Source organism: Myxocyprinus asiaticus, chromosome 35 (assembly GCF_019703515.2).
Source record: "Myxocyprinus asiaticus isolate MX2 ecotype Aquarium Trade chromosome 35, UBuf_Myxa_2, whole genome shotgun sequence".
Classification (NCBI taxonomy): domain Eukaryota; kingdom Metazoa; phylum Chordata; class Actinopteri; order Cypriniformes; family Catostomidae; genus Myxocyprinus; species Myxocyprinus asiaticus.
The window spans coordinates 24,726,004-24,740,145 of NC_059378.1; the positions used below are offsets into that span (position 1 = coordinate 24,726,004).

General features: G+C 37.2%; 1 protein-coding gene across 3 annotated transcripts in view; it reads left to right on the forward strand.

Moving 5' to 3' along the window:
- The window catches only part of ttll7 (tubulin tyrosine ligase-like family, member 7), a 150,221-nt gene that overhangs the window by 98,473 nt on the left and 37,606 nt on the right, over positions 1–14,142 (forward strand). For all 3 annotated transcript variants that reach the window (XM_051673258.1, XM_051673260.1, XM_051673259.1), the window contains exons 16-18: positions 3,301–3,599; positions 8,386–8,511; positions 11,677–11,757. In XM_051673258.1, coding sequence (XP_051529218.1) covers positions 3,301–3,599; positions 8,386–8,511; positions 11,677–11,757 — 506 coding nt within the window. The remainder of the gene's footprint in view (positions 1–3,300; positions 3,600–8,385; positions 8,512–11,676; positions 11,758–14,142) is intronic.

Below are 14,142 nucleotides of genomic sequence, written 5' to 3' on the forward strand. Positions count from 1 at the left end.
AAATATGGCGGCTATGTCGATTACATCAAACCTCATTGGTTCTTGTTACATGACATCATGATGTTTGGGAACGGGACTGAGAACCAGTGAGGTTTGATGTTATCGACGTAGCCGCCATATTTGATTTCAGCACTTTATTAATTTGTTTTATTCATGTTGTATCAATTATTTTACTGTTATTTTATTGTTGTTGTTTTTTTCACTCTCCACTTGCATTATATGGCAAATAAATGCTGTAAAGGCTTTTTAAAAATTCACCATTTGTATTCCAAGAATTAAAGCAAATCATGTGACTTTGGAGCAACATTAGAGTAAGTAAATAATGACAGCATTTTCATTTTTGGGTGTACTATTCCTTTAAGGTACCAACTGCATGTAACCACTTTGTTTTGTACATTTTTGTAAAGCTACACTGCTATTGCTTGAAAAAGTAGCTTGTTACTTTTATCTGTCCCTGAATGTATTCTAGATGACTAAAAAAGCTGCTTATTACTTAAACTTTTAAGCAGCTTTTTCTTTCTGCCCAGGTGCATTAAATCTTCAGTGCCGTTTGCCTAGCCCTAGCTAAATTACAGATGTAAATCTGCAATAATGCATTTGTTTACCTAATTAATACATGAAACAGAGAAAATCCATCTTTTTAATTAGGGTCATTGTATTTGCTGGCCTGGTGCGGTGGCTCTTAATTCAACTGGCTGGCTACAGCAGGTGATGTCGTGAGAGGTCCCCCGGCTCTCATGCGTTGCGGCTTTAATGAGCTTTTCTGATGTTTCAGTCCACTGGTTTAAAGGGAGACTGGGGACTCAGCTTGGGGAAAGCAAAGGTTAGGGAGAAGTTCACAGAAGCACTATTGGTGTAGCTTGAAAACTGTGCAAACAAGCCCCAGAAAATGTTTGTGTTTTAAGGTAGAGCTGTTTTAGAAGCCAAGTGTTCCTTGGGGTCCATCAGCTCAAACATCCTGCGCATAAGCCTTTTTCTTTTATTCTAGTTTGGAAGCTGCTTACACTATTACACCATGTGACATTTTATTAGCATTGCTCAGACCACTTTTCACGAAAGTGGTGCAGAATAGGACTTGAAACTCTTTAACTTGTTTTTTTTTTTCAACAAAGAGTCAGTGCAAGGATGTGTTTAACCTTCAGAAAAGTTGTTTGTCCACCTCAATAGGTCGAACTAAACATTATATATTATGTTTTATTTTCTTTTTATTTTATATAAGCTTTGAGATTTTTAAACCCTGTTACCTAAATTGTGCATGTCTAAATACAGTTTGAAACAAATGTGTGCATGATTTCATTATTTTCTGCCAATAAATACTAAATAAACATAATCATTAATGAATATATAATATGGCTGGGAAATTTAATGCATTCATTTTTGCAATTAATAGTTTTTGTTTAATGCATAAACAATTATATATAGTGTCTAATAATGCACTGGCAATGTACACTTAAGTTTCTTTTTCCTATAAAGTTTGATATGAATTGAATCTGTCCATTTGATCCTATTAAAAAAAGTCCACTGTAAAAAGCCAGAAGATTTTTTATTACTTTTACTTACATGTTCACTGATTTTATGGCATGTATACATATACTTGTATCAAAGATTAACTATAAAATATGTTTAATTAACTCTATCTGCAATAAATAAATAAATAAATAATAATAATTAATATGTTCATATTAAAATAATTAAAATAAATGATGATTAACCAATTTCTTACAAGTTCTTTGAGTCAAAGTATAAAGTAAATATATTTATGATGATTTTTTTAAATGTTTGTTGTAATGTATCATGTAGCATAATTTATTTGTGATTAATCAAAGAATATTAATTTTTTATTGGTTAAACATTTTTTATCGATTCAAAGCCCTAATATATAATAATATATTTTAAAACATAATATATAACATAATATAATTTTTATTTTAAATTGTATTAAATATTTCTTTACTTCAGTATTATTATTATGTAATAGATTAATAATAATGTAGTAAACATATTTAATACAATATAAAATAAAATAAAGTAATATTAATATTGTGTTTTTGGTCATTAAAATTACTTTAATAACAATTGTTTTTAAAAAATGAATATCAATTATACATAAAATGTCAAAATGAACAGTAGTATACTTGAGAAAGACAAAACCTCTGAGACTGGACAGGCCAAAATCACCATTTTAATGGTGATTTTTGTTTAAAACTAGAACTTTTCATGCTAGGTTAGTTTTATGTTAGATAATAGTTTTTCTAACATATATAATAGTCCTCACTCCAAAGAGCATCACATTTGTGCCTTTATTGCTTTAAAAAATGATGGGTCACCAAATTGACCCTATTAGTGCAAAGCACCAAAGATTGTGCAGTACATCGATTATTCCTTCTTGATGCAATTAAAGCCATAACTTTTCTACTAGCCACTGAAAAAGGGACAAAGCTAATGGAAACCAGCAAGCTGACAGTTTTATTTAGTGTGCGAGGGGTCGCCAGTGATTGGGTTGCTGCAGGAGAGGGGGTAAGGCCATTCTGGGGTGACTTTGTTTGCCCCCTATGCCCCACACTATCCTGAGGCCATCTGCAGAGGTCTGAGCTAAGCTGCTATAATACAGCATTTGGCAACTTCCTTCCCTCAAGGTTTACGGACGGAACAGCGATGCTGCTGGCCAGCTCACAAACTGGAGGTCATTCAAATTTGCAAAATCGTGTATGTGTGTGTTTGTGTTTGGATGTGCTGTCCGCTATGATCCTGAGTTGGAAACCTGACAGGCGCTCAGACCTGCAACATGATCACGTGGCGTAGTGATTAATTAAAGTCTTTGAGCCACAGTTAATGTTTTTTTTATTTGTCGGTTGTTGGCTATTTCAGATGCTAGACTTCATTTCTGTGGTGATCTAGGATGATGAGCAAGTGTTTTAAATCTTTAATGGAATAGTTCACCCAAAAATGAAAATTTGATCAATTACTCATCCTCATGTTGTTCCAAACATTAATGACTTATTCTTTCGTGAAACACAAAAGGAGAATTTTTTTAGAATTTACTTGTTGCTCTTTCCCATGCAATTACAATGAATGGAGAATTGAGCATTTAAGCTTCAAAAAGAACACAAAAGCACAATAAAAGTGTTATAAAGTGCACAAATCATTGGGACCACTTTCATTCAACTGTAAGCTTGAAAGCTCCAGAAAATTTGGGTTAGGAATGACATTAAGTTGAGTAAATGATTGCAAACGTACAATATTTTGTGAACTTTTCATTTAAATCAAATGTTTTGCTGATGTCTTGGTTTTCTATTTTAGGTCGTGTTCACTGGAAACCCTCCCCTAAACCAATGCGAGGTCCTTCCTCCTCCCCCAACCTTTCTGGACTCATTCGCCGTTCCATGTCCTGTCCGCGTTCCATATCCTCTCTGACTGCGGCAAAAACAGCCACTCACACATCTAATGCCCTGACTGCAGCCACCCAACCAGTGTCCGCCGTGACACCCGTGACCCTAGTGCGACCGCACACGGCATCTCGCTCCCAATCGCTCAGTCGCAACAGTTCTGCAAACAGAGTTCCACATAGCAGCAGTCTGGGTGCCATTCATCCCAATACGGCAAGTGTTGCATCTCTCTATCACAGAGTACACATATAGGATATATTCAGAATGACATACCTCTATAGTACACTACGGTATGCTCTGCACAGTTGCTCTGCACAGTTTGCCAGATTTTTGTACCCATGGAATTTTCAGTTTGACGAATTAATTGGAAGCAATATCAACCAGATTTGTCACATCTTTCATAAATGTTTTTAGTGATTCGTTTTTTGATCGGACTTCCAAAAGTTATGACATTTGATCACAAATTTTGACTAAAATGCAAAATAGCTATTTATTTCTTAGATGATAACTATATACTCGTGTGACCCCGTGTCCACATGCATGGACATTGTATTTTGACTTCGCTATATGCAACACATAATTTTATTTCATTTAAACCAACTGATCTCAGTTCAGGACACTCTGGGCTGTCAGTAAAAGGTTAAACTTTCAACGCACTTTCGACGTCATGTGACAAAACAACATGGCGCCGATCACAGTGGAGTTTGTCTTTGGAAGAAATGGCAACAAAACTACATCTGGTAAGAAACCTAATTAAGCTTTTACATTGAAACACGTTTGAGTCAAAAGATTAGTGTCTCTAGTTTCATCCGATATGCCATTATTTTCATTTGAGCGATGTATCGCGAAACGCCACACAGCTAAACACAATGTACAATTTAGTGGACAATAGCACTGGGTGTTCATTAGAAATCCTATATTTACTGTGCATTTTCACATTGAGAAAAACAAATGTTGCATTCAGAGTCTTTATTTGGAGTTAGGATGAAAATAAGGTGCATTTCGAACAGTTCTAGACCAGATAGCACACTGAAGTTCAAGTCATTTACTAAATAGGGAGCAAGGGAGCATCCTATAACTTTCCTATGAAGCCAAGTGCATTCAATCCAAACTACCTATCAAAAGTTCAGTTTCAGGCTGCAGATAATGTTTGAACAGATGTTTGGCAGATATGGAACAATGGTATTCAGTACTTAGAGTCAGAACTTATAATGTATAATTTTATTTTAACATGGTTGGCAGTGGTGGGGCCTGGGTAGCTCAGCAAGTAAAGATGCTGAGTACCACACCTGGAGTCACAAGTTTGAATCCAGGGTGTGCTGAATGACTCCAGTCAGGCTTCCTAAGTGACCAATTTGCCCTGTTGCTAGGGTGGGTAGGGTCAGGTTGGGTTAACCTCCTCGTGGTCGCTATAATGTGGTTCTCGCTCTCGGTGGGGTGCGTGGTGTGTTGTGCGTGGATGCCGTGGAGAATAGCATGAGCCTCCACACACGGTATGTCTCCGCGGTAACGCACTCAACAAGCCACGTGATAAGATGCGTGGATTGACTGTCTTAGACGCGGAGGCAACTGAGATTCATCCTCCGCCACCCGGATTGAGGTGAGTCACAACACCACCATGAGGACCTAGAGCGCATTGGGAATTGAGCATTCCAAATTGGGGAGAAAAGGGGAGAGAGAAAAAAAACATGGTTGGCAGCGATTGGATGAAACATTGCATGTTTATTAGGTGCTATAGTTACAAATCAAAAAGGGAAATTGAAAATGCACACAGCAGTCACGCTCGGGTCTCAGGAGGATATATAACATATATAATGTCAAAACTATATATAACTATGTATAACAGATGAAAACTAGATTTAACTATGTATAACAGATAAAAACTATATATAACAATGAACATTTATGAATTTAGAAACAGCAAAAGACACTACTGCGCATTGTTATATACACGCTACATCACGAATTATAAAAAATATACACTCAAATTCCAACTGAAACCCAAAAGAAAATTGTTAGTATTTGTGGTTTACGAGGACTCTCCATAGCCATAATGTATTTTATACTGTACAAACTATATATTCTATCCCCTAACCCTAACTCTACCCCTAAACCTAACCCTCAGAAAACTTTCTGCATTTTTACATTTTCAAAAAAACATTGTTCAGTATGTTTTTTAAGCCTTTTGGTTTAGAGCATATTTACATATGCATAATCTAGAATAGTGCCAGTGAATAGTCCTCTTAAACCATATATACCTGAACACACACACACACACACACACACACACACACACAATCTAATACACACACATTTACACAGATGCATCCATCTTTTTCTTTACCCAAGATGTCCTCTAGAGAGGTCTGAACAGATGTTCACAAAACTGGGCTGATTTAGTGAAGATCTGGCAACGCTTCTCCTGTAAAAATGACAAATTTCATTTTTATTTTCCCATCGTTGTCCTGAGTCGATCCAATCCATCAAACAATACAGATTCACCACCACACACATTTACTATCACTCACACTTGTATGTTTTCATAGTCTGTCTCCCTCTGATAGTTTCTCTTCCACTCTCACAGTCTTATATCTACTCATGCTTTCGTTTGGGGTACACCTCAGAGAGAGAAATCTGTCATATCTGTGGAAAAATTCATATAGTAAAGTTAAACTGGGACTGTATTTATGGGCACATTCATCTCATGAATGCCAGTGCTCCCCCTTGTTCAACCTCTCATTAAGGAATATTAATCAGTAAATACAGCACACACTTCTGCTTTGTTTTATGCTGTTTAATGAGACTTTATATTGTGTTTAGCAAGATGGTCTACAAAAGCTACATGCCTTGTTCAGAGTGATTGTATGTAGGCTGCATGAGCATTAAATTTATGCACTAATAAGGCCTTATTTTCTGATAACGAAACCTGATAATTTGTGTAATTAGGCTATGCGCTCTTTCCATAAAAACATTCTATTAATAGGACTTGTGCTGTTTGCAAAGTTTCAGGGTCTGTTAAGCCTGTGTAAGATTCGGCGTTAATGTAGACTCTGTTGGATGAATGTAACGAAAACATGCCCAGCTCATAACACTGCCAGTTGAAAGTTTGGACACACCTACTCATTCTTACTTATTAATATTTCCATATTTCTAAATAACAGTAAAGTCATTAAAACTATTAAATAACACAAATGGATGTAAGAAAATTATGTTGTGACCACAAAATGTAAAAAAAAAAAAAAAAAAAAACCAAATACAAAAAAACAGATGTTTCACAAAAACATTTGTTTTAAAGGAATATTCCGTCCTTTATACAAGTTAAGGTCAATCGACAGCATTTGTGGCATAATGTTAATTAATTAATTCCTTCCTTCCTTCCTTCCTTCCTTCCTTCCTTCCTTCCTTTCTTTCTTTCTTTCTTTCTTTCTTTCTTTCTTTCTTTCTTTCTTTCTTTCTTTCTTTCTTTCTTTCTTTCTTCCTTCCTTCCTTCCTTCCTTCCTTCCTTCCTTCCTTCCTTCCATCTATCTATCTTCTAAAGCCACTTGTCCTATGTAGGGTTGCAGGTAGCACTGTAACCTCACAGCAAGAAGGTCTCTGGTTCTAGTCCCAGCTCACCCAGGGCCTTTCTGTGTGGAGTTCGCATGTCCTCCCCGTGTTTGCGTGGGTTTCCTCCAGGTACTCTGGTTTCCCCCACGGTCCAAAAGCATGCAGGTTAAGTGAATTGGAAATTCTAAATTGCCCATAGGTGAGAGTGAGAGTGTGAATGTGTATGTCTGTGTGTGTTAGCCCTGTGATGGACTGGCCACCTGTCCAGGGTTTTTCTCTGCCTTCGGCCTGAGACAGCTGGGATAATGTTGATTAAAGCAAAAAATAATTTCAACTCATCCCCCCTTTTCTTACAAAAAGCAAAAATGGAAGTTACATTGCAGCACATACAATAGAAGATAATGGGGCCAATATTTAGAGGGTTTAAAGGCAGAAATGTGAAGCTTATAATTTTATAAAAGCACACATTAATTTTTCTGTTAAAATTCATGTATTATTTGAGCTGTAAATTGGTTGAAATTGTCATTTTTAAAGTCATTTGGGGGTTTTAGGGTTTGTTGACAGTAATCGTCATGGCAATGATGTTGTAAAATTGTACTTTACACAGAAAAGGTTAGTAAGTGACTTACACTAAAATCATGTAAACATGCATATGGATTATGTCTTGTGGCTATACTTTTAAAACAGTGAGTATTTTAACATTTACGGATTGGCCCCATTCAATTCCATTGTAAGTGCCTCACTGGAACCCAGTGATTTGGTTTTTTAAAAGAAAAGGAGGGGCAAGTTAAAATAAATTTTTTTGGTAATCAGTATTATGTCACAAATGCTGTCGATTGAGCATAACTTGTATTCTTTAACTTGTATTCTTTTAAGGTTGATATTTTATATCTTCTGCTTTAGTGTCAAAATATTGATTTTAGATTCCCAAACATGCCTTTTGCAAATAATATAGAATAGAAGTAGAACAAGTAGTCCTTCAACAGATGTTATGGACCCCACAGATCTTGGATCTCAACATCATTGAGTCAGTCTGGGATTATATGAAGAGACAGAAGCAATTGAGACAGCCTTAATTACAAAATGATGTTTCAATGAAACAAATTATAATTTATCTTTTTCTTTTGATTTGAGTATGAAATATCACCTGGTCATGTTCTTGTCAAGTGAGGTTCACCTTATAGGTTTTTTTTAGGGCTTAAAAAAATGTTTTATCTTTATAAAGCTGTATCTCATTTTATAAAGCATTATTCAGAAGGTAGACATCAGAGCACTAGTTTTTTTTTCTACACTGTTCGCTTTCACACAGAGCAGTCAGTTGCCATATGAACACACTGCTGCGATGTCTTCCAGCAAGACTATGAGAGGCCGAAACGAACCTGATGACTGCGGAGAAAAGACGCCGTTCTCACATTCATCTTATTGTGTGGTTTCTTTGCATGTGCTTGTGCAGGGGGAGACCCCGCTGAGTAAAGAGCAAGAAGCGGAGCTGATGCAGCAGACGGTGGCGGCACTCGGGGAGATGCGGATTCGTTACCCGGGGAAGAGCGAAGAGGAGGCAGAGGCTGTGCTGGATGAGGTGAGATACGCTGCTGAGAAAAAGTACTCGGTCAGGGCGGGCGGACCGGCTGCTCAGCTCCACTTGTTCCCCAAACTCATTTGAGGGCGGCTGGGCTTGTGCGGTTCCCATCATCTCTTGTTGTTTGTAGAGTCATTAGCCGTCCACCTGTATGCTTAATGAGAGCCATTAGCTGTCCAAGCAGAAACACAGCTGGCCGACAGCACCTGTTAAAGACACGTTCAAGCATTCATGGATCTGGCATACATTTATACATTAACAATCACAGGGTAAACACAGCGTTTAACAAGAGAAGCACAATCGAATGGATGCCCCTTTATTAGCGGAGCTGTGAAATTGAGGAATTAGAATAATTTGTCAGTGTTGCATGTGAAACCTTGTAATTAATATTTAGTAGTGCTTCTGTCTAATTCATGGTCTAAATTAGTTTACCCCAAAATGAGATCTATCAGTATTTGCTCATATCTTGGCCACTTTTTTTTTTTCCATATAATGAAAGTGGCTATGGACTGGGGCTGTCAATCTCAAAAATGACAAAAAAAAAAAAAAGCACTATAAAAGTGTAATGAAAGTGCTCCATAAAACTCATTCATTATATTCAAAGTCTTCCGAAGTCTTCCATTCTTTTTTGACCAGATCAGACCCAAATTTAAGTTGTTATTCTTCCTGTGAGCTGTTAAAGGGATAGTTCACCCAAAGATAAAAATTCTCTCATCATTTACTTACCCTCATGCCATCCCGGATGTGTGACTATCTTTCTTTTGCTGAACAAAGATTTTTTAGAAGAATATCTATATGTAGGTCCATACAATGCAAGTGAATGGTGGCCAGAATTTTGAAGCTCAAAAAAGGACATAAAGGCAGCTAAAAGTAATCCATAAGACTCCAGTGGTTAAATCCATATCTTCAGAAGTGATCATATCGCTTCTGAAAACATGTGTCACGCTCGTGCAGGAAAACACAGAAGATGGTTTGAACCCAAACTCAGCTTTATTGATCATCAGGGTGACGATGAAGATAAAGACAGCAAACTTTAAGCAAACTAAGATAAGTATAAACACAAATACTATATAATCGGTTGAGTAAACACTTTGGAAAGTGAAAAGGAGGTCTTACACTTGTCATAGACGAGACAATGAGGGTGAACATTAGGTGAGTATATAAACAGTTGAGAGTCTTGGTAATGAGGTGATTAGGAACATGTGAAACTGATTAGAGTGGAGTGAGTTGGAGTGGATGATGACTGGAGATGGAGAGACCGATGGGGGCGTGACAGTGTGGATTAAACCACTGTAGTCATTTGGATAACTTTTATGCTGCCTTTATGCTTGCATTGTATGGACCTACAGAGCTGAGATATTCTTCTAAAAATATTTGTGTTCATACAAAAGAAAGTCATACACATCTTGGATGGCATGAGAGTTAGTAAATGAGAGAATTTTCATTTTTGGGTGAAATATCACTTTAACCACTGTGACCAGATCAACAAGTCAATGAACTCAAGAGCTGGATCAGTCCGATTCATGACCGAATCATTCAGAATGGTTTTGTGAACTGGATCAAGTGATTCATTAAAATATATATTATTCAAAAGAATGAATCTTTTACAAATCGGACATTGCTACTTCTGCGCCAAGGAGAGTTTGTGCAGAAATCAAGATTTTCAGTGAATATGAATTTAATAAGCTATCATATGGGATTAGAAGTCTTTGAATATAGCACATAGATTACATGGACCATTTCTATTATACTTTTTCTATACTTTATGGTGCTGCCAGTATCTTCTTCAAAAATACACTTTTGTAAACCATTCCAAACCATCACATAAACACATTGTTTTACAATAAGCACAAGTGCCCTTCTATAAGCAGAGCTGTGTAATTGAGAAGTTCATATATTTTGGCAGTGTTGCATATGAAAGCTTCTAATTAATATTTCTCAGTGCTTTGTTCTAATTTATAGTCTAAATGAGTTATTAATGATGTATCCAGGAAGGTAAATGATTATGCCTATATTAATGCCATCCTTTCGCACTCTAAACATGGACATAGTTCATTGACTTACATTTTTTTGTGGTATGTACAAGAATATATTCACCAGAAGCAGCATTTAGAGGTGTGTGCTGATCCAATAGGACTCAACGAGCAGAGCAAATATATTTTATTGATCATTTAAATTATGTAAATATATTCAAACATTCAGATCAATGCTTCAACATGTTAAAAATGAATATGGTCTGGAAAGGACCCATGTGAATGTGCTGTTCTTATTCAAGGTTCTTGTGTTTGGAACATGAAAGAAAGAGAGGCCTGCAGCAAGGTGATATACAGATAGATAGACAGACAAAAAGACTAATAGACAGATAGGTAGGTAGGTAGGAACAGGGCTGAACAATAAGGATGGTCTGCTGGTCCGTGGTCAGTGTGAAAGAGTTTTCAGGCCAGTTAATAGAACTGTCATGCTGTGTTGTCACTAAATCTTACATACATTTATCTTGTATATGTATTTTTGAGCCCTGAAAAAGTGAGGTATTTTACAGTGTTGTTCCATATTCTGCTGATTTCAGCTTTTCACCAAGGTACTGTTATCTAGGTGGATAACATAGATGAGGTTTTGCAGAAATTGTGATAGTTACTTGTGATAGTCTTGTAAAAATCAGTTAGAATGGGTTGAAAAATATAAACTACTATATTATAAACTATATTACAATATATTACTATATAATATATAACAAAATATTTGTAGTATAATATATTAATATATTATTAACTACTATATTATATTATAAATTATATAGGAATGTTTTGCATCATATGCCATCATTTTCCAGCAAAAAATATTTTTTATTTATTTATAGGTGTCACGGAGTTACATTATAGTTGCAGGTCTATAATTTCCAGCTTTTAGAGCAAAGAAAAAATCTAAACTTTTTTTGTAAAATAAATTTTAAAATATCAATATTTTTTCTGACACTGGTATTAATTAATACATTGCAATTTTTTTATACCGGGCCAGCAGAAAACATACTTATTGTTGGGATGGATGGATAGATTTATAGCAATAAATTATAGATTATTATGTAACATATTGAAAATGTTCATTTAACCTATACTGAGAATAACTGTCCATATTACAGTGACAAAATAATTTTATTTTCTCCCTCAGATACTGAACAACTGGAAATACCATAAACCCAAAGTGGCGTCTTACTGGCTGGTGAAGTTGGATGCCACCAAACAGCGGAAGGTGAGTGGACTGAGAGAGTATAAAGTGCTGGAATGGTAAATTTAAATTACTGTTTGATCAGTAAGAGATGCAGGTGACCAAAGTGTATGCTAAAAAAGAAAACAAACAGATATGAAACAGTCTTGGTAAAAATTACATTTGTACAGTTTTTGCTTTTATTTAACAGAACATGATGCAACAAATTGGAACAGTTCAAAGGCACTGAATTTTGGCACTATTACAGTAGTGAACAGGTAATTTCAGCAGGTTACAGGTGAAACAGTAGGGTGGGCATGACGGACTGCTTAAATGAGGGATTGTCTCGTTCCCTGAGCTGATTAGCCAAAGTTTGAGGGATCAGTCAGAATAGAGGTAACGTGTCTCACACAAGGCCATTAAATCAGCCATATTGTTGAAAGTCACATCACAGATGTCGACAAGCAGAATAGAGGGAGGGAGGTGAAGAGGAAGATGTGTGAACTTGGGGGAACTCATGTCATTAATCTTATGTAAATTAGCAGGGACCTGGCGATGCGTTACTATATCGATATTGTGACAATATTGCAATTCTTTATATTTATTCTTTATTCTTTTATTGTATTGTGATTTTAAATTGGGATGTATTGCAATCTTTTATTCACTTGTTTCTCATTCATCATCATTGTACTTTGTATAGCAAGAATTTCCATCTACATCATAGAGCCGTTGAAATAGCAACTGAATAGCAATAGAGCTTAGGCAGGAGGAGCGCATGTACACTGATGAGCCAAAACATTATGACCTCCTGCCGAATATGCTGTTGGTCCTCCCTGTGCTATCAAAACAGCACCAACCCGCAGAGGCATGGACTCTACAAGACCCCTGAATGTGTCCTGTGGTATCTGGCACCAAGTTATTAGCAGCAGATCCTTCAAGTCCTGTAAGCTGCAAGGTGGAGCCTCCGTGGATCAGACTTGTTGGTCCAGCACACCCCATAAATGCTCAATTGGATTGAGCTTTGGGGAATTTGGAGGCCAGGGCAATGCCTTTATCTCTTCATCATGTTCCTCAAACAATTTCCGAACAATGTGTGCAGTGTGGCAGGGTGCATTATCCTGCTGAAGGAGGCCACTTCCATCAGGGTATGCCATTGCCATGAAGGGATGTACCTGGTCTGAAACGATGTTTAGGTAAGTGGCAGCTGTCAAATTGACATCCACGTGAATGGCTGGACCCAGGGTTTCCCAGCAGAACATTGACCAGAGCATCAGACTCCCTCCACTGGCTTGTCGTCTTCCCACAGTGCATCCTGGTGACATCACTTCCCCAGGTAAATGGCGCACATGTACATGGCCGTCCACGTGATGTAAAGGAAAGCGGGACTCATCGGACCAAGCGACATTCTTCCACTACTCCAAGGTCCAGTTCTGACACTCGTGCACCCATTGTAGGCGCTTTCAACAAAGGACATAGGTCATCATGGGCACTCTGACAGGTCTGCGGCTACGCTGCCCCATACGCATCAGATTGCGATGCACTTTGTGTTGTGACATTAACATTTTCTGTGACTTGTGCAACAGTAGACCTTCTGTCAATTCGGACCAGGCGGGATAGCCTTCGTTGCCCTCGTGCATCAATGAGCCTTGGGCGCCCAAAAACCTGTTGCCGGTTTGTGGTTTGTCCATCCTCAGACCACTGTCAGTAGGTTCTCACCATGCTGACCAGGAGCAACCCACAAGCCTTGCCATTTCAGAGATGCTCTGACCCAGTCATCTGGCCATAACAATTTGGCCCTTGTCAAAGTCGCTCAGGTCTTTATTCCTGCATTCAACACGTTGACTACAAGAACTGATTGTTCGTTTACCATCTAATCCACCCAGACCTTGAAATGTGGCCTTGTCATCATTATTTGCTTCACCTGTGGTCATAATGCTTTGGCTCATCTGTGTAAACGCTTTCAGTGGAGATGCTGATATAAACACGGAGACTTTTCGCAACAGCGAAAGCTGTCTGTCTAGTGCAGGGATTGGCAACTTATGGCACCTATTGTGCAGCGCAGTTTAGTGCATGGCATTCTGAAGTTTCTTTTTTAGATTTAGCTTTTTTGCTTTCAGAACAACACTTGATGTAAATAAGAACATACACTATCAGTGTTTGAGATTTTCTATCCATATATGCTTCTTAAACCACAATGACAAGACTCTCAAAGCTACATTAGCCAATTATGGGAAACAAGCAAACACAGCAGCATAAAGTGGGGTTCAGACGTCTGAGTCTGGTTCAAAATCGAAATCAAACATGGAAATAAAGTTTCAAGATTGTCAAAATGTAAAATTTATGACATAATATGAATAAAAAATATTTAAGATTCCACACAATTTCTAGAACACTAATAAAATCAAGCAAATTTGTGATATCTTAACTTTT